Source organism: Mus pahari, chromosome 10 (genome assembly GCF_900095145.1).
Source record: "Mus pahari chromosome 10, PAHARI_EIJ_v1.1, whole genome shotgun sequence".
In the NCBI taxonomy this organism is placed as follows: Eukaryota; Metazoa; Chordata; class Mammalia; order Rodentia; family Muridae; genus Mus; species Mus pahari.
Window position 1 is genome coordinate 52,645,423 of NC_034599.1, and position 18,822 is coordinate 52,664,244.

The window sequence follows — 18,822 nt, forward strand, 5'->3', positions numbered from 1 at the left end:
AGTTGTTCTCGACCTTCCAAATGCTGTGACCTTAAAATTGTTTTCATTGCTGCTTCATAGCAGTTTACTAATATACATCATAATGTAAATGTTTTCCTATGGTCTTAGGTGACCCCTCTGAAAGGTGGTTCAGTCCCCAAAGAGATTGTCACCCATAGGTTGAGAACCACTGCCCTAAAGGAATGTTCCAGCTTCTAGCTTATTCATTTGGGTTGCCTTTCTGTGTCTGGCCCAAACCACACTTGGCTTTCCACAAGCTGAGCTGCTAAGAAAGATTTTATTAATAAGTCAGTCAGCGTAGGGAGAGGGCAAGGAGCCTGGAGATGGACACACTGGTACCAGGGGGTTACAAACAGTAAGAAACACTTTATTATAACTTTACAACATATAAATAGCTTGGGTCCAATCTGTGCTTTCTGGCAGCTGGGCACCACATTCCCCCATCCCTTGCAGGCTCCTGCCTTCCTTCACATTGCACTGTTCATCGGTGGCTCTGGCTCTGAGGCCAGTGGGAGGGAGAGGCTGGAGAAAAGGGGCCAGCAGCCCAGTCCAGCTCTCCAACTCTTCATGTGCTGGCCTGCACCTGTCATCTGCTGGGGTTACGGCTGCTGTGGAAGGACCGCTCCTCAGGGGTCAGGCCAGCAAAGAAGGGGTGCAGCAAGGCTTCTGCCAATGTGATGCGTTGAGCAGGGTCGAACTCTAACATCCTCCTCATCAGGTCAAACAGCTGCACATGCTCCAGGGAATCCTGGAGCATGTAACTCTGCTCAAGGACACAAGGTGCCTCAGTTTGACAGCAGGGTTGTGGGAAGCCACCGCAGTCCCCTTGCCTCTGGGATGCCTTGCTGGGATGGGTTGAGGAGGCAATGATGCCTCCTTGGAGGACTACTTCTGCCTTCCAGGACAGAACAGCCGCTCCTTTCCTTTCATGCTCAGAATTAGGCTACTGGGTGGGATCTTGCTGGGTTGGTACCTCTACCCCACATGCAAAGTTCTGATGGGTAGGTAGAAATCACCTCTGCAAAATGCACTTGTTCAGGTACCAAATTACAGTTGACAGGCCTCCTTTGGCCACATCTAGGTCTTCCCTCCCCCTTGCCTCAGTCCTGCCTAGTTCTTCCCAAAATTCAGAGAAGAGAGAGGGACAGGAAATAGCAGTCTGAAAGCTGGCTCTTCTGGGTTTTTCCCCCATTATATTCTCAGCCACCCTGTGGACAGGGGCAGGGCTAAGGGCCCCTCAAAGGCAGCACGCAGAAAGCCTCACAGAGAACTGAGACGATCAGGCAGCTGTTGGCTGCCCATCCTGTCTCTGCTGCTTGTTTGCCCAATGCCTGGGGTCTCCTTGGCATGAGCTGAGCTGGGGGAGCCAGAAACTGACCTTCAGAGGTTTGCAGTTCTCCTTCACATACCGCCCATCAGAGCTGTTCTCATCCCAAACCAGGCCCCCTTTGTAGAAATATTTCTGCTTCCTGGAAAGTCAAGGGGGAAGAGAAAGGGGAGTCACGGAGTAGGCCCTTAGGATCAGGGCTAGGTGGGAAGTAGGAAAAGGTGGCCCCGTCAGCCTTCAAGTAGCAGAACAGGGCCAGGACAGAGGTGTGGGCCTGATCTAGCAAGTGGGGGCAACCGGCTTTTTACCAGATTGGTTTGAGAGAAATACAGTAAAGGCTATGTAGCAGCTTGGAGAACCATCAAGTATTTGGCAAGGGCAGTATCTCTGGTACCCTGCTGACCCAGAGCCATGGAGACTCCTTACCTGGTACGGTGGATCATGTGTGATGGGATGGGTCCTAGAATCTTCTCCATCATAACCAAGTGTTCTCTATTTTCATGGGTCTGCAGAAGACCAGGGACAGAGCAAGTAGGAATTAGGTAGGCCCAACCTCTGTGCACTTTGGAAGAATAAAAAGCATGAGGAAAGGTCAAGAGCCCTCCCTTCTCCAGGAGAGGAAAAACCAACTTGGTGGCAGCCCATAGGCCTGGAGGCAGGGCCAGGCTTGTGCTCTGCGGCCCCACAGGTGGACCTGGCCGGCTATTGGCATACCAGGTTGGTTCTTCATGCAAAAGGATGCCTATGATATGCCCCTGCCCAGACAGAATCTTTTTTGCACCCAGTCTTGTCCTTGATAATCCTCCCTACCTGCTTTAGACTCTCCAACTGATTCTTTCCCCTGAGCAACTATAACCCTTAAGAATCTAGACTCACATCATAAGGATGGAACACATCAATTCCTCAACCACACAGAGCTTCCTGCCCATGTCCCCTGCAATCCACCAATGCAGTACTATACCTGGAAGAGTGTAAAGCCACGATAGTACTCGAAGAGAATGCAGCCGATACTCCAGACATCACAGGGCTGTGCCCAGCCCAGCTCTGTAAGCCAAGATGTTAAGATATGAGAACCAACATCCCAAATTCCTAGGAAGCTACAAGTCTGGCTGGCAGAACTCTTGCCCAAGCCCCACTAACAAGGCTGTTTCAGACAAAGACTATGTCTACCTCATCTCAAATATTGTGTAGGCCTGAATGGCAGATTGCTGGATACTGTTTACCACCACTTGCCTCATTTTGAAACAGGGTCTTGGGTAGCCCAGGGCCAGCCTTAACTGGTATGTTCTGCCTCTACCTATTAAAGGCTTAGATTACAGGTGTGTGCCACCACATCTAGCTATTCTTAAAAGATTTATTATATATACAGTGTTCTGCCTCCATGTATGCCTGCAGGCCAGAAGAGGGCACCAGATCTCATTATGAGATCATAAGCCACATGTATGTGGTTGCTGGGGACTGAACTCAGGACCTCTGAAAGAACAGCTTGTGCTCTTAACCTCTGAGCCATCCCTCCAGCCCCCCAGCTATTCATCTTGATAACTGCCAGATGTAAACAATATTAAAGGCTATGAAGCCACTCACCAAGGATCACCTCAGGTGGGCGGTAGTGACGGGTGGCCACAATGGTGGTGTGATGTTCATGGTCAAACGTGGCACTGCCAAAGTCTGCCACTCGGATGCTGGTGTTCTTCACTGACTTCTCCTCGCAGCTCTGAAGGCAAGGCATGCCACCTAGGTCAGTCTGCTCAGGTATTATCTAATCTACCTTAGAGCAGGGCCACACTCTTGCCCACCCAGTCAGTGCTGTCTACCTTGTGCTCATTGTAGAGGGTTTCAAACTCAGAATTCACAAACAAGATGTTCTCTGGCTTCAAGTCTGTGTGGGTCAGCTGGTTCTCGTGTAGAACTAGGAGAGGGAGAAGCACAGATTGAGACCCAGGCTGCCCACCAGGCCCTAGCCTAGCCCAGCTTTCAAGAGCTCTGTGAAACCTTACAAGCCTTCAGAGGACGAGCATAGGAGTGTTTTCCATCAAAGAAACCTCTCTACACCCCACAGAGGCAAAGCCTTGCCATCTCACTGAAGCCGCAACTTGGGTAAGCCCTTTTCCTCAGCACTAGCTAGCTTACAGGCCTCACTGCACCATTTTGCCACTTTTGGATCACATGCCTCTGAAGGGACACCTGCCTCCACTCTACATCACGGGCACGTCCTAACACTTACTACTTTTCAACCTCAAGGTTTTCACTTGGCCTGTAAGATCCTCACAACTCCATGATCCCTCCCACCCCACCCCCGAGCCAGAGCTTTCTCCACCATGTTCCTTCTCCACTGGAGTCACATCCCAGACCTTCGCAGGGCTGTGGCCTTTACTGGTTGGTTCTTTCCCCATCACCTATTATTCAGGACCTGCACATCTTAGTTCTAAGCCTTTCACTCGGCACGTTCCAAGTTGCCTTTCAACATAAGTTCTACTGTGCTGCTCTTCAAGGTTGGTGGACAGAGGAGTGATGGAGGTATCTGGCTAGCAGGGCCTGAGAATTTGTAGGGTTCACCTTCTACCTTTTCCTCTTTTCCATAAAGGTGAAGGCAGGGTTAGTAGCTAGGCCACTTCTAGTTACTTTCCTGTTTTCTTCCTAACCTGGGGAAGCGCCTGGCCCATGAAGTCCCTCCAAGTTTTTCCGTTCTTGCACTACAATTCCTATCTGAAGGCAGAACCTTTCAGCCAGAGGCTCTAGGCCTATGAGACCTTGCAGAATGATCAACAGTGTGCTAGAGGACAGCAAGACCACCAGGTGACTTTTTTTTAGGGTAAAATACTCCATGCACCAGCCAACAATGAACACTTACATCTAAGGGCATGACAGAGCTGGTAGGCCATGTGCCGGACATGTGGTAGGGGATAAGGCTGGAAGTTGTTCTCCTTCAGGAACTCAAAGGTGTTCTTGCCCAGGAGCTCAAAGGCGATGCACATATGACCATGGAAGTTGAACCAGTCAGACATCAGGACACAAAGGCTAGAGAAAAAAGACAGGTGAAATTCAAGCTCTGCCTCATCTGACCCCCCCAAAAAGGCCATAGTTCTACCAAGATGAAAAGCAAGCCTCAGAGCCAGAGCACATGCCAATCTGCTACCACACCCATGTGCTCTAGCAAGAACTGGACTTGTGTGGAGGGGCTACATTTTGATCCCAGCTCACCCATGGCACCCAGGGTAAGCAGCCCTGACAGTTACTAAGTGGCAGATACAACTACACCAGCACAGTGCAGGCCTCTATGTACCACTGAGTATCCCTTCTGTACAGGCGCATCCCCTCTGCTGACTGTAGCACTGTTAAGAAGTTCATTGGTGTCTTCTTTAAGTGTCCCTAACCTGTCCCTAAAGTGTCCCTTAACTCAAATGCAAGGCTTGGGCTACTTCAGAACACAAGCCAGGCAGGGTAGAGCCTGAAGTCCAAGGGCTCTTTACAGAAAGAACACCTGTCAAACCCCGAGTACTAGGAGACTAGTACCAAATGTGAGGACACTGAGATATCCCCAGGAGCCCAGGCAGCTGAACTAGAGAATGCCACCCACTGAATGACGCTTGTCCACTTTTTGTAGATACTCACAACTTATTTTCCTTGTCTTTCTCCTTGATTTTCTTGAGAACATTAATTTCTAGACGAGCAGCCTCCCGGTACTTGCCCACATTACGGATGATCTTCAGGGCAACCTGTGACTTCCCTCTATGGAGGAGGAAAGAAACAAAGGTTCCCCTAAGCCGAGTGCCCAGCTCTCTCCCCTTCCCTGAAGCCCAGCAACTCCTAACAAACCCCACAACATAAACCACAGGTCCTAAGACCATGTTCATACTTGAGGTCTATCTAGCCTGTTAAAAGCAACAACAGACCTGCTCACCATACAAGCTTCCCTGGCATCTATCTGTGTGGGCAGTCTTGGCTTTCAAGTTGTCATGTGCATTCAGGATCTCAGAAATTTCCAGCTCCCCAGGGAGAATCCAGGCAGAGGAGTTGAGGTAATCCTGACTACCCCAAATCCCTGAAAGCTACCTGGCAGCCTACTCTGCAAGCCAAGCTTCCTTGACCTGGGCAGCAGTGAGACTGAATGAGCAGTTAGGGTACCAGGAGTGGAATTTTCCCTGGAAGCTTGGTCACTCCTTAGACTGCACCCTAATCTAGGTCCTTCCCCCAACTACCTGCCTCTAATTTACCACCAGCTACAGAGGGCCAAGAACTCTCTGTCCGTGTCCCCTGAGATCTCGCTCCTGCAGTTGTTGCTCTACCCTTCATACTCCACTCCTACTCCAGGAGGCCATTTGCAGGATGTGAGCAGACAAGGAATCATGTCAGCCTAGGTTGCCAAAGAGAGCTAGTACTGAGATACCAGTGGAGACCTGAAACGAGGTAGTCCTGGCCCACCACAGTGTATCCTGATACCTCAAGGGTTGGCCTCGATGCTGGGAACAAGTTCATCAGCCTCTGGGCAAAGACAACTTCTTCAGAATGCCCTGCTTTGCTAACCCTCATTTTTTTTCTTCCTGGTTTCTTGGGCAGTGCAGGCCTAAAGAGGCCACTACTACCAACTTCTCTAACCAGGTCCCCCCCCCTCAAAAATCTTTTTTTTTAAAAAAAATTTATTCATTTATTGTATGTATATAAGTACACTATAGCTGTCTTCAGACACACCAAAGAAAGCATTGGATCCCATTACAGATGGTTGTGATCCACCATGTGGTTACTGGGATTTGAACTCAGGACCTCTAGAAGGGCAGTCAGTGCTCTTAACCACTGAGCCATCTCTCCAGACCCCAGTTTTTTTTTTCTCTCTTTTTTTTTTGGGGGGGGGGGTTCAAGACAGGGTTTCTCTGTGAAGCCCTGGCTGTCCTGGAACTCACTCTGTAGACCAGGCTGGCCTCAAACTCCACCTGCCTCTGCCTCCCAAGTGCTGGGCTTAAAGGTGTGCGCCATTGCCCAGTTTCTAGGCCCCAGTCTTATCTTTAAACATATGTCCAACTTATTTCAAAAGAAGCCCCTGGCCCTGCTGGCAAAGCTCAAGTCCACCTCCACTGGTCTTGCACTGACCCCCCTTTGCATTCATTTACCTTAAAGGACCCAGGACCTTGTCTGTCCTTTAGTGACTTCAGGGACTCATTTCCTACCCCCAACTACTCAAAGTGGGACAGCCCATAGTATAGCTGTCTTCCTAGGTTAGAGTTCCTGGATCTGTCCTGTCTACATCTGGTCACAGGACAGTGTGTATGTGTCCCTTTATACTCATTCTAGGTTCATGATGAAGAACCTAGAAATGGTTGAATAGAAAATGGGAGCAGGAGGAAGTTTCTCACTAGCACTTCATCTCATAGCTGAGGGAATGGCTGATTGTGGGTCCAATGGTCTTTTCTGAGCAGCTAGCTCACTTAATGTGGGAGACCAAGAACAGCAAGCTCAGCTCTGTTATCAATGGCTGAGGTGTAACTTGGGCAACTCCCGAGCATCTTCATATTTCATCTCTGAAGCGGTGACCGGCTTAGCTCAAATAAGGATACTAGTGCTCTGTAACTAATGCACTAAAGCAATTAGAGATTATTATTATTATTTTTTTGTTTTGTTTTGTTTTTCGAGACAGGGTTTCTCTGTATAGCCCTGGCTGTCCTGGAACTCACTCTGTAGACCAGGCTGGCCTCGAACTCAGAAATCCACCTGCCTCTGCCTCCCGAGTGCTGGGATTAAAGGCGCGCGCCACCACACCCGGCCAGAGATTATTAAGGCAGGAACACATCTGGCTCCGCAGAGGGTTGCCTCTCTAACATACAGCTACAGGGAAGGAAGCAAAGACTCTAGTCTGACAGATGATAAGTGTTACACTGCTAGGACTGGAGAGAATGATCTGGCCCCAGCATTATGGCACATACAGATACTGCCTTCCCAACCAGCATGGACTACTCATGACCCTAGTCACACTGGGGTAGGTAGTAGCTGTTTGGTGAGAAAGGCCGAAGTTATTTCCTTCAGCTGGGATCTCTCAGGAAGACATGGAGGGGCAAAAGCACTATCAGGCCAAGCCAGCAGCATTCTCAACCTTCTGGCCAAGAGGAGAGGACACTACTTTAGCCTTCTGAAACAAGGCCCCTCCCCACAGCTGTCTTATCTTTAACACAGATGTAACTCATTTCAAAAGAAGCCCCTGGCCCTGCTGGCAGAGCTGAAGTCCACCTTCACTGGCTCTGCACTGACTCCCTTTGAAATCTTTTTTTTCTTTTCTTTTCTTTTCTTTTTTTTTTTTTTTTTTTTTTTTTTTTTAGACAGGGTTTCTTTGTGTAGCCCTGGCTGTCCTGGAACTCACTCTGTAGACCAGGCTGGCCTCAAACTCAGAAATTCGCCTGCTTCTGCCTCCCAAGTGCTGGGATTAAAGAAAGGCATGCACCACCACTGCCCAGCCCCTTTGAATTCTTTAAAGGTTCCCAGGACCTTATATGTACCTTTTCCTCTGCCCAAGAAACCAGAAAAATGGATGAAGCCCAGCCAAAAATCTCCAAAAGCTCATGGGATGCAGCAATGGGCCACATATCTAATGCCACAGCTCCGAAGTGGGTAACCAGGGAAGAGGCACACACTAACCAAAAGTTCTTGTAGTGATAGCACATGCTTGTCAAATCCCTTATTTCATGAGATCAGCAAACCCAACACATATCCAGCAATGGTGCGACCCTCCAAAAAGAGCTGCATGAGCTCTTTCAAGGATGTCTGCTCCAGCATGCTCACCTGGCATGGTCCAAGCACTCCACCACCTTGCCAAAGGTGCCTTCACCCAGGTTCCCCACGATCTCATCTGTGAGAAAGAAGAAGCTGGGCATGAGAGTCCGGAGGGTAGGAGGGTGGCAGCTCCTGCAAGTTCACAGCATTCAAATCCTCAAAAACAACAAAGGTTCTTGCTCACTGCTACACTCTTTAAAACACAAGTTGCTAGTGTTTGTGTCATTCAGGCAATTACTGGTGGCCCCACTAAGGCGCCACGCGCACTAGAGGCCCCTCCACGCAGGAGAGGTCTCATCTAACAAGGGGGGTAGAAAGTAGAGAGGTAAAGTTTTACGAAAGGTGGCTGTACATCGCTCTTGGAGCCAATCGCCGATCCGGCACACCAGGTGGCCCTCCTTGTCATCTTCCACACTCCGGCTGCTGCGCTTACTGCTCTGTTGGCTTCTCTGCATGCACCGCCCCCCGAAACGCCATCCGACCAATCGCATGGTAGGCGGTTCCGATTGACAGATTGAGGTGTCAGTCAAAGGCAGAGGTGGAGACGGTGAGGAGCCGGTGGGTTGGTTGGTTGGATTTTCCAGATCCCAGCATTTCATAAGGCACACAGCATATATAACGATAGGGATATTGCAAGGGACACGTCAAGACACAAACTGACTTCAAAACAGAAAAGCAAAAACAGCTACAGGTATGTAAGAAAACTCGGACATCATCTCTAAGAAGAGTGCCACAAATGCTCAGAAAGATGTCCAGCCTATGACACAGAGGGGCCAGGCCCCGAGGACAGCCACAGCCCTGACTCCCTCCTCTTCTAAGTCTCCCCCTCCCTGACCCTCCCGTGACTCTGGCCAGAGCTAAAGACGACGCAAAAAAGGCGGCTGGCCCAACCTGGGTCCAGCCTTCTGGACAGGTTGTAGGGCTATCCTGGCTTCAGCAGCAACAGTATGCTCAGCCTTTCTTTGCCTGCCTCTGCTGACCCACACAGCCTTACAACATAGTCAACAGCTGCCACGCAGAACCAAGCTACTACCTGCCCCCACATGACATCCTTGGCCAGACTTAACCAACTACCAGAAACAGACTTCTGCCAGCAGCCCTCCTGCCACCAGACTCCAGCAGGAAATGAGCCTGGCTGAGATCCTTAGGGCTGGCCAACCTTCAGGCCCCAAGCCAGCTCCTGACCTGGCCTTAGGACTTGTGCCACTCCTAAGCCAGACCCAGCCCATGACGACAGAGGGCACCAAAAATAAGCAGAGCACCAGACTTGCACTGCCACCCAGTGGCAGCATATGGCACTGTGTGAGGCCACAGGCCACGCTTGATTCACCTGCAAGGCGACCTTCAACTCACACCACTCAAGTCAAGCGCTGGGTAGAGAAGATACCTTCACCAAACCCAGCACTACTAAGAGGCCTCTTGGCCAGCAGGAGGACAACACGGGGAGAACAAACAGGAAGAAGAGAAGACAGCACATAGCCTTGGAAACACAAGTGACGTTCCTTTTCCATGGGATTGAATGCAGTGTGGGCTCTTGGTCTGCTCAACACACCACCCTAGAATGCTGGCCAATCTCTGTTCTTTAAGTGGCCTGCAACAAGGTGAGGCCTGGGATCTCATCACACAGACAGCTGCCTCTCCTTACCGTAAGTATCACACCTACAAAGGAACAAGGTAGAAGAGAGCCTGGCTGGAAGTCAGATGAGAAGCTTCCAGTCTGAGCTGACTGACAGGGCAAAGTGATGTACTCTTACAGACCAGCAACTTGGAAAAGTAAACACAGAAATGCAAGACCCATATCAAAAAAAGAAAGGCCTAGGAAGCCAGGCGGTGGTGCCTAGCCCCCAGGAAGTAGAGGGAAAGGATCACAAGTTTTAGGCTAGGTTGGCATACATAAGACTCAAAAACAAAGAGGAAGTGTAGGGAATGGGGTGTGATACAGTTCGGTGGTAGAATACCTGCCTAGTATGTATGGGCCCTGGGTTGGACTCCCAGCATTTAAAAAAGAAAAATAAAATGAACTGGTAAAGTATCCCCTTTTTATTGGGTAATAACAGACTCTGGTCCTCTGGGAGAGGAGGGTTGTGGAGATGAGGCGGCAGAGGTGGTCAAATTCACACTCATCAAAGCACTTAGCTATGGGGCAGGCCTGATGGGGACAGACCTGGTGTGAAGACCAGGCCACATAGTCCCAAACCACAAACCAGCAATCTTAGTACCAGCCCTGAGAAGTGTGTCCCAATCATGTGTACCTTGTAGCCTGTGACTTGGAACAGTGGGAAGATATAGACAGGCCGGAAATCAGCCAACGCCGGAGCCAGAGCCCTTATAGTTGCCACTGGCAAGGGGCCAGAAAATGGAAGGCATACCATCCTTGCTCAGTCCTATACCAGACAGCACACACGCACACACACACCTCATGTGTGTACCCACAATGGTGTATGTACACAGGGTTGCCAGTACTCACCCAGACCAGCTAGCCTGAGAGAAGGCGAGAAAGAGGTGAGGCCTTTAGGCCCCTACTAGCACACTCTGGCCACCACTCACCGAGGAGGCGCTGCTACAAGACCTGGTACGGCGTTTGTGACAGTGGTGGGCATGCTTGCGGGTACGGTACGGCCCCCTCTCTCGTGACCTTCTCCGATGTCGAGAACGTGAAGACCCATAGCAGTCCTCTCCAAAGGATGGGCTCCGCTCTTCACACCGATATGTATCGCTGTCACGGTGTTCCCGGTACCTCCGCTGGTAGGGTATACGATCATGGCTGTCAAGAGGGGGTAGCGAGATGAGTCGAGAAGGCCTATTAGCCAGGTTCCTGCTGCAGCCTTCCTACTAGCCAGCAGGCAGGAGGCTCTCAAGGAAAGCCTATCAGAGCTGAAGTACCCAGACTGATGGGGAGTGAACAGGGCAAGAGAAGGAACAAGATACCAAACTTACTCTCCAGAGCCATGAGTAATGACCGTGTCCCTCTAGTGCCACAGAGGGAGGAAGAGGAGGAAGGGGAGCCCAGGAAGGCCTCCAAGAATAGGATTGTTGACCAGGCTGGTACAACTGTAACTTTGGCTTGGGGACTCAGATAGGACTCGGGACCAGTCTTTCAAGGCTAGGGTGATGTTCCTACTTCTACTGAGATAGACTCAGGGGTAGGGTACTGGCCTAGGAAATACAGAGGGAAAGAGACCACTCTGTGACAAAGAAAGAAAGAAAGAAAGAAAGAAAGAAAGAAAGAAAGAAAGAAAGAAAGAAAGAAAGAAAGAAAGAAAGAAAGAAAGAAAGAAAGAAAACTTCTGTTGAGGCCAGGAAAAGGAAGCAAGCATAGGCAAGGATCCCAAAGAGGTCAGGACAAGAATCTATGGGCAGCTGGGCAGAAGCAGTCATGTAAAGGGGCCTGAGAGCAGCAGAGGCTCTGGGCCATTCTGCTCATCTAGCTGAGGAAAGCCCTTCTTCTGATCCAGATCCTACTCACCTTCTGGACCGTGATCTCCGTGGGGGAGGCTCCCTTCGGGATGGGTATCGTAGTCGACCTTCATGCTCTCGACTGTAAGACCGCCTCCTCTTCCAGCGGTAGCTCAGGTACGGGTCTGGCTCTGGGGAACGGTATCGCTTACAGTGATGCATCTAGGCCACAAGGAAGAGAAAGCCCTGCTCAACACACAGCTCGCTGCTTCCAGCCACGGGGCTGTCTGCTGCAGCCAGGTGCTCCTGAAGAAGAGGCCCATTGTTCTGTTTAGGGGTAGCCCCTCCCAGGGGTTTATGAAGTAAAGAAGAACTCTGAGGTCACAGTGACAGAACAGCAGACAATGGGTGGATGACTCCCTTCTCTGCCAAGTGAATAAACAAACAGGTGCCTTTCCATCCTGGCCCATGGGCCTGAACACTCGAACTATGCAAGCCAGGGCCCAGATACAAAAGTTGATGTAGTGGGATGCTGAGCACTGCCACAGGGATGCCAAGGACAGAAGGAAAGGAGAGGTTTTTTGCTCAATTTCTTCATGCCTATGCGATCCTATAACCTACATGTTCTAGAAGCCTGAAGCTAATGAACTGGTGGCACAGATCCAAAGTACTGAACTGAAACTTGCCTGGCTAAAGCAATGAACTGGACTCAACTCAGAGAAACTCAAAACTCTTCAGTCAGTGAGGAACCACAGTAGAAATGAGAACTCTGACCCTTGAGCAAAGACACAATGTCTCACCAATAGTCCCTACCCCTATCAGGTTCCAGCCAAGTGGGCCTGGGCCCAGAAAGCCAGCCCAGCTCTTGCTGACCCATCCAGAGTCTCAGCCCAGGAAGGTTCCACAATCCTCAAGGGATCTAAGCTGCTTGCCTGAGGCACATTTTAGTGGCCCTCAGACCAACTAGCGTCCCATACCAGGTGCTTCCTCTTTACCTAACAGCATCCTTGCCATCCCTTCTAGCTCCTCCTACTCCAGCACTTTCTTGTGCCCTATCTCTGGAGGAGCCAAGAAGACGTGGCTGTAGGTCTACACTCGGAAGCAGGACAAGTATTCCTTAGCCACAGAGTACTTAGATCCAATACAGGAGACTCCCAAGTGGGATGAGTAGCCAGTTGAGAGAGATGGCTACATGAGTTTTCCCCTATATCCAGCCCTTCACATTGTCTCCAGCAGATGGCAGGCATGAGAGCGCACGCAGCCTGTTTGCTTTCCAAGCCTTCAATTGCTCACACCCAACCTCTAGCAGTGCACAGTCCTAGGCTTGCCCGGCCAAGCACCTTTTAAACACATCCATCAAGGCTGCTCCATCTCACCAGCACAGTCCAAAGATGAAATAGGTACTTGTGTATGAGCAGGATGGGGAGGCAATTTATCTAAACCTCTGGGAGCCTCTGGGAACCCTAAGAAAGGAAGTGTTGTTTTCGCACTTATCTGAACATCCCCCTACCCCATGACCTTATGGCAGGTGCTCAGGCTGTGGCCTGAAAGCAATAGCACATGTCTCGCCAACTGACCCAAAAGACAACCTACTGGCCAAGCACACATCTCCCCAAAAGGCAAGTGGTCCTGCCCATCTTCACCAGGCAGACAGCACCCTAAGCATCCTACCTGGAGGATGTTGTAATGCGGTCTAATCTACAGCAGACCAAAATTTTCCTTCTGGGACCTAAGTGGATTTCTATGACCACATATGTCTACAGAAGTGGAAAGTCACAGCCTCAGAGTTGAATGTCAACCTGCTCCACAGCAATACCACGTCACTGTTTGCCTTTGGGCAAGTTATTAAACCGCTTTGAGCTTCAGCCTCCTCTTGAAACAAGGGAACAATAATCTCTTACAGGCTCCATAAGAATTAAATGTCTGCCCTATAAAGTCAAAAGCCTAGCACAGGATTGGGCCACAAGAAGTACTAAAGACAGCCTTTCATTAGCACTGAGAAGGTTCCGGCTAACACTCAGGGCTATGTTGAATGCCTTAATTTATAATTCCTTCCAAGGGACCGGATAGGAAGTTTTGGCAGTAAACCTTGAACTCAATCCCAGTGCTGCCACTTACTGGCCCTGTGGCCTTATACTAGTCACTCTAGACCTAAGTTGTCATGCCTGAAAAGTGAAGATAACACCTTTCAGACTGGCAAAGATGGCCCAATATTTTGGCCATGAAGAACCACGAATAGGCAGTAATGGAGATAATCTCCCTTGCAATGCATCCCAGGCAGGTGAAAAATGGGTGGCACACGTCCTCCTCCCAGCCAGGTAGTTTGAGCCTATTTCTCACAAATTCTCCGATTCCATGAGTCCTCGGCAAAGAAGCTTTTTAAAACTTAAGGGGCACAATTATGCTTTGGGAGGCTCTGCTCTGAACAATGAAGAAAAAGGCAATGTGACCAATGAAAGCAAGCTATGGATGCCAGTTTTTCTATGAGCACAGGCCTCTCTGGCTTCTCATTTGCTGTTCCTGGCTAGAGAACCGGGCTAACGAGAAGAGCAGCCAGCCAGGTCAGCGGCTGCCCTCCCGGATTCCTGCCACCCAAGCGACCCATGGTTATTTTTGGCTGGCAGTGCCCCACCACTGCAACCTCAAACCTGCCACCTCGCAAGCTGCGGCTGCCACCGGGCAAAAACGCTCCTCCTTTTCAAGGGCACGGAGGAGGGAAGCTGGAAGGCCGCCAACTCCGCCTTAATGGGGGCTAGACTCGGGCAATTCCCACCCAAGCATCAGGGCACCCGCACCCGGAACTAAAGCATAGAGGCTCCCGACCGGACCGAGGAGCAGCCTGGACATTTGTACTCCTGGCTTGGTCTGGCCCATTCTCCGGGATGGAGCGGTTCCATCATAACAAAACACCGAGGGGGCCGGCGGCCCGCACTCGAGTCCCTTCCTTCTGCCCGAATCCCAGGGATCTCAGAGCCCCGTTCCCCGTAACCGCCAAGGGAAGACCCGGCGACCAAAGGGATGGCCAGCCTGGGCCAGAATCAAACTCCAGGCGGCGCGCGAAGGAGATCTGCGGGCTAAGCCTCGAGCTCGGGGCAGGGAAAGCCTTTCCAGGATAGCCTAGGTCGGACACGACCCCAGCCTACGGGCCGGAGCGGGGCCCAAAGTGAATCCTCCCAGCCGGCTCCGAGGCTGCTGGAGCTCCGCCTCCAACACCGCGGGAACCAGAAAAGGGGTCTGCAGTGACCGCCCTCCGGGAGAGAAGCGGCGGGTCAGGGGTGAGAGGTCGGGACCGCGGCCTGACGTGGGCCGAAGAGGGAAATAGGTACCTGCCGAGACCCGACCGGGTGGCGAGGTACCCGTACCGGCGTGGCCGTCCCCACCGACTCACCCCAGCTGCCCGGCCGCCGGCTCGGGCCCACACTCACCGTCTCCCAGGCTCCGGCTGCGGCTAGGCCCCACTCCCCACTCCGAGCGCCTCTTCCGCTTCCGGCTCTGGCCTCCGCCCGTGGCAGCACCGCCCCCTCGCGTGACGCAGCCGTCGGCGGCCCGGGCTCGACCCGGCCCAGAGGCCTGACCGCTCTAGCCCGGAACTCGCAGACTCTGGGGGACTGGCCTGCCCCACCAGGGTCCGGGCGGCATCGGCGGAGGTCTCTTCCCGGAGGTCCCGGGAGCAGCCTCGGGCCGCGGCCTGCCCCTCTCCGTGCGGTGCTGCACGTAGGCCCCCGAGGCCGCATCGGTGCGCGACCGCGGTCTGAGGACGGCTCTGGGCCTAAAGGAGGAACCCACCGGACTGCCAGGCTGGGGCCGCTTCCCCGCCGCGGCCCGGCTGTGCTCGCCAGCCTCTTCCTGCGCGCGGAGAGGACCGGCATTGTTCTCCCGGGGCCCGGGAGGGCGCTAGAGACGAAGGCGGTCGGTGCGCCCGGGCAGAGGAAGGCGGGCGCGACTCCGCTTGCGCGCAAGGAGCAAACGACACATTCTGCTCTCGGCTTGTGCGGGTTTTTTGAAAGTCCTGGCGCCACGCCCCAGCTCGCTCGAGCTTGACGTGCAGTCTCCGGGAAGATCCCCGCGAGCCTCGGCGGTGGGGTCTGACGGAGAAGACGTCCCCTTCCCTTGAACACCTCGGAGCGTCTTGCTGTCAATCAGCACGGTTGCTGGGCTAGGAAACCCGCGCCACACAAAAGCCCCGCGCCGCGCCGCGCCGCGCTCCCGCTCTGCCACTCGAGTCACTCTGCCCGTCCTTTTGCTGCGGCATCGGGCGTGAGGCACCCAGTCTAGACCCCTCCCACCTACTGTCCAACGCTTTGTCGTGGCAGGATCATGAGGTCTTATTTTTTTCAGAAGAGAATACAAGTCGCGGTCCTTTGGTTGGGCCTCGCTTTGACAGCGTCCCCGCCCCCGCGCGTCGCGCAGCCAAGCGGGCGGGTGCGGCGCCTAATTGCCCCACGCCACGCGAGGTCCGCGAGGCTGCGGCGGCCGGCCAGGGCGGGGCATAGCTTTAGGATCTTGCTGACTCAGCGGGGACAGCCAGGGTTTCCCAAGTGCCCCCTCCCCGTTCGGGATGCGCGCCCACCAGGTGCTGTCGCTCCCGAGGCCTCTCTGCAGTGCTGAAACTATCTTTAAAAAGCTTTGCCTCTGGTTCTGACGTAATGGCCTAGCATCTTCATCACCATCCAAGTTAAAAAAAAAAAAAAAAAAAAAAAAAGGCGGTTGAGTTAAAAAGCTGGGTGATTATGTTCTGCTAACGCAAATTCAAACTGACCCCATAGTCACCTTCCAACCACGCAGACATTCAACAGCCATTTCAACTGCTTCTGCCCCATTGGTTTCCAGCCTAGGAGCCAAAGATTGAAATATCCAGGCGTCAGAAGATGCAGCTCCCACCTGAGGCCAGGCCCACACTGACAGAATTCATTTGTTCACAGGTTTCTGTGGTGTCATCACCTCCCACCGATGCTGCCCACCCATGTTTCCATGACTACGGGAAAACAGTATCCTCCAGTTTAAGGCCGACATCCTCAAAAAGTTCCTGTCTCCTGCCCTACCCCAAGTGTCAGAAATGGGATAGTTTAGGCAGTCTTCCTGTCTACCATCCTAACACAAAAAATCTAGGCGATCTGCCCGCAGCCCCCACTCTCTCTACGAAGAGGACCTCTTGCTGACAGCGGATATAGGAGCCTTCTCCTAGTCCTGTCCTCTCCAGACGCTGCAGCTTGGCCTTCCTCCTTGATGGTCTCCCATTAGACTTTCATCCTCTTGTCTCTCTTCATAAAACCTAGCAGAAGAAAAGAACTGGTCCTGAAGTAAAAAGTTAGGTTGATTAACTTCTCCCTACATACACATCTCATCTCTTCAGTACTCTGTTGAGAGGAACCTTGGACCAGCTCCTCCACCCCATGCTCATCCCTGCACTCCCCCAGAAGGAGACTTGCTGCTTACCCACTGCTCCAAGGCACCAACTTTCCCCACCCTGTGCCCTGTACCCGTCAAGCCTTTTCCGTGTGCCTGATCTGCAGCACTATTCCAGGGCACCAAGGTGATGGCCCATTCTGCTTTTACTCAAGTCCTACAGCTTCTATTTCTCTCTACCTTTTTTTTTCCTCCCAGGGACGTGGGCCCCAGTGTTCTCTCTTCTGTCTGCCCTTGAATTCTCCTCTGCCATATCTAGCTTTGTCCTGACTGGAATGAATTGATGTATATTTGAGCCTCAGCTCTAAGGCCCCCTCCCTGGAGAGCATCCTGGGAGAGGTCAGGTTCTCTGTGCTGTGATGCCACTCTCTTGGCTCTCACCCAACACTCTGTCTTGGAAAACCATGATTCTCTTAAGTTCAGCACAGCTCTGGTTCCCAAATTAGGTAAGAAACACCCAACTCTGGAAGTCTCTCTTCCTCTTGGGCCTAGGTAGGGTGGACTTGTGGATGTTAAGCTAGAGTGTAGGATCAGTCCTCACAGTTTGTTTTAGAGTGAACTTGGGTGGTGCTGACTTGGGAAGACAAGGAGGGGCTTTGGGCCTGGAGTGGAGGGAGTCAACCTGCTTAAAGGGGGAGGGGCCTGCTGGAAGGTGGTGCCAACCTGAGAGGGACAAAGTTCCGGGAATATAAGATATGTCAGTGAGCATGGGGTCCCCAATGGAGGAGTTAGAGAAAGGAATAAAGGAGCTGAAGGGGTTTGCATCCCATAGGAAGAACAACAGTATTAACCAACCATATCCCCCAGAGCTCCCAGGGACTAAACCACCAACCAAAGAGTACACATGGATCGACCCATGGCTCTAACTGCATATGTAGCAAAGGATGGCCTTGTCAGAAATCAATGAGAGGAGAGGCCCTTGGTCCTGGGAAGGCTTGATGCCCCAATGTAGGGAATGCCAGGGTTGGAAAGCAAGAGTGGGTGGGAGGGTGGTTAAGTGAGCATCCTCATAGAAGTAGGGGGAGGGAGGATGGGATGGGGGTTTCCAGAGGGGAAACCAGGAAAGGGGATAACATTTGAAATGTAAATAAATAAAATGTCCAATTAAAAAAAGAAGATATGTCAGAGCCCTGAAGGGTGGGGTAGGAGAGGGGCTCAAGTAGAGGCATCTTCTAGGCCCTTCCTAAAGCTGGAACAGGAGACCTGAAGCCTGGGAATGGGAAAGTCCCAGAGTCCTCCCACATCCTGTGAGTGGATGAAATCCCAGGATGACTTGGTCCAGTCCTTGTAAAGGGGCCAGCGGTGAGAAAAGTTAGTGCCAACTGAGCTGCTAGCCCATGAGTCCTCTCACCAAAGTGGTGGGCATGGAGGGCAGGAGTGAAGCCAGAGAAGTGCCAGAGCAGAGATGAGGGCTTCTGGCTCGCCACATCATAAAGTAAGTAGCTTGCAAATATCCACCCCCTGCAGTTTCCATATTCTGGACCTGGAGGAAGGCTACTGGGCAGTGGCAGAGTTGGGAAAAGTGGGCTTTTCAGCCAGTCAGTACTGGGTACAAACTCCAGGCTTTCCCGGACGGCAAGCATGACCTGACACCCATCATCCTGTTTTCAGTTTCAAGTCCCCTCCCAAACTGGCTCTTGTGAGGGTCAAACAAGGTCTTGTTGATTGGGGAAGGCTGCCTGCAGTCAGCACCCATAGCTCAGGGAAGCCTAAAACTGAGCAGAAGCTGGGTGGGGTTGATGTCTATATGAAGTCTGAATCAAATCATTGAGGGACTCTGGGCCAGGGGTGAAGGTGGGATGGGCCCCACTTCTGTATCTCAACCCTGTACTTAGGAATCAGGGCTGTTCCTTATCTAAAAACTGCAGGGCTTGCTGCACAGTATCTGTGGACACATACACAGCCCTGCCAGCTGTGCCTGGCACTCCTACCCACTG

At 52.0% G+C, this 18,822-nt stretch overlaps 1 protein-coding gene across 5 annotated transcripts; it reads right to left on the bottom strand.

The window, feature by feature from the left end:
- Positions 1-258: 258 nt before the first annotated feature.
- Clk3 (CDC like kinase 3) lies at positions 259-15,708 on the bottom strand. 5 transcript variants are annotated; one of them, XM_021207381.2, is made up of 13 exons: positions 14,905-15,708; positions 11,550-11,701; positions 10,631-10,847; positions 8,436-8,532; positions 8,093-8,159; positions 4,940-5,056; positions 4,179-4,345; positions 3,142-3,236; positions 2,912-3,041; positions 2,289-2,371; positions 1,754-1,833; positions 1,379-1,469; positions 259-763 (listed from the first exon to the last, which is right to left on the bottom strand). In XM_021207381.2, exons 1-13 carry the CDS (start codon positions 15,346-15,348, stop codon positions 587-589), a joined length of 1,917 nt encoding a protein of 638 aa, XP_021063040.1. In that variant the 5' UTR covers positions 15,349-15,708; the 3' UTR covers positions 259-586. The 5 variants fall into 5 exon arrangements, with proteins under 5 accessions (XP_021063040.1, XP_029399234.1, XP_029399233.1 ...); XM_029543374.1 differs by lacking the exon at positions 14,905-15,708 and adding an exon at positions 14,868-14,881; XM_029543373.1 differs by lacking the exon at positions 14,905-15,708 and adding an exon at positions 14,806-14,874.
- Positions 15,709-18,822: the final 3,114 nt, after the last annotated feature.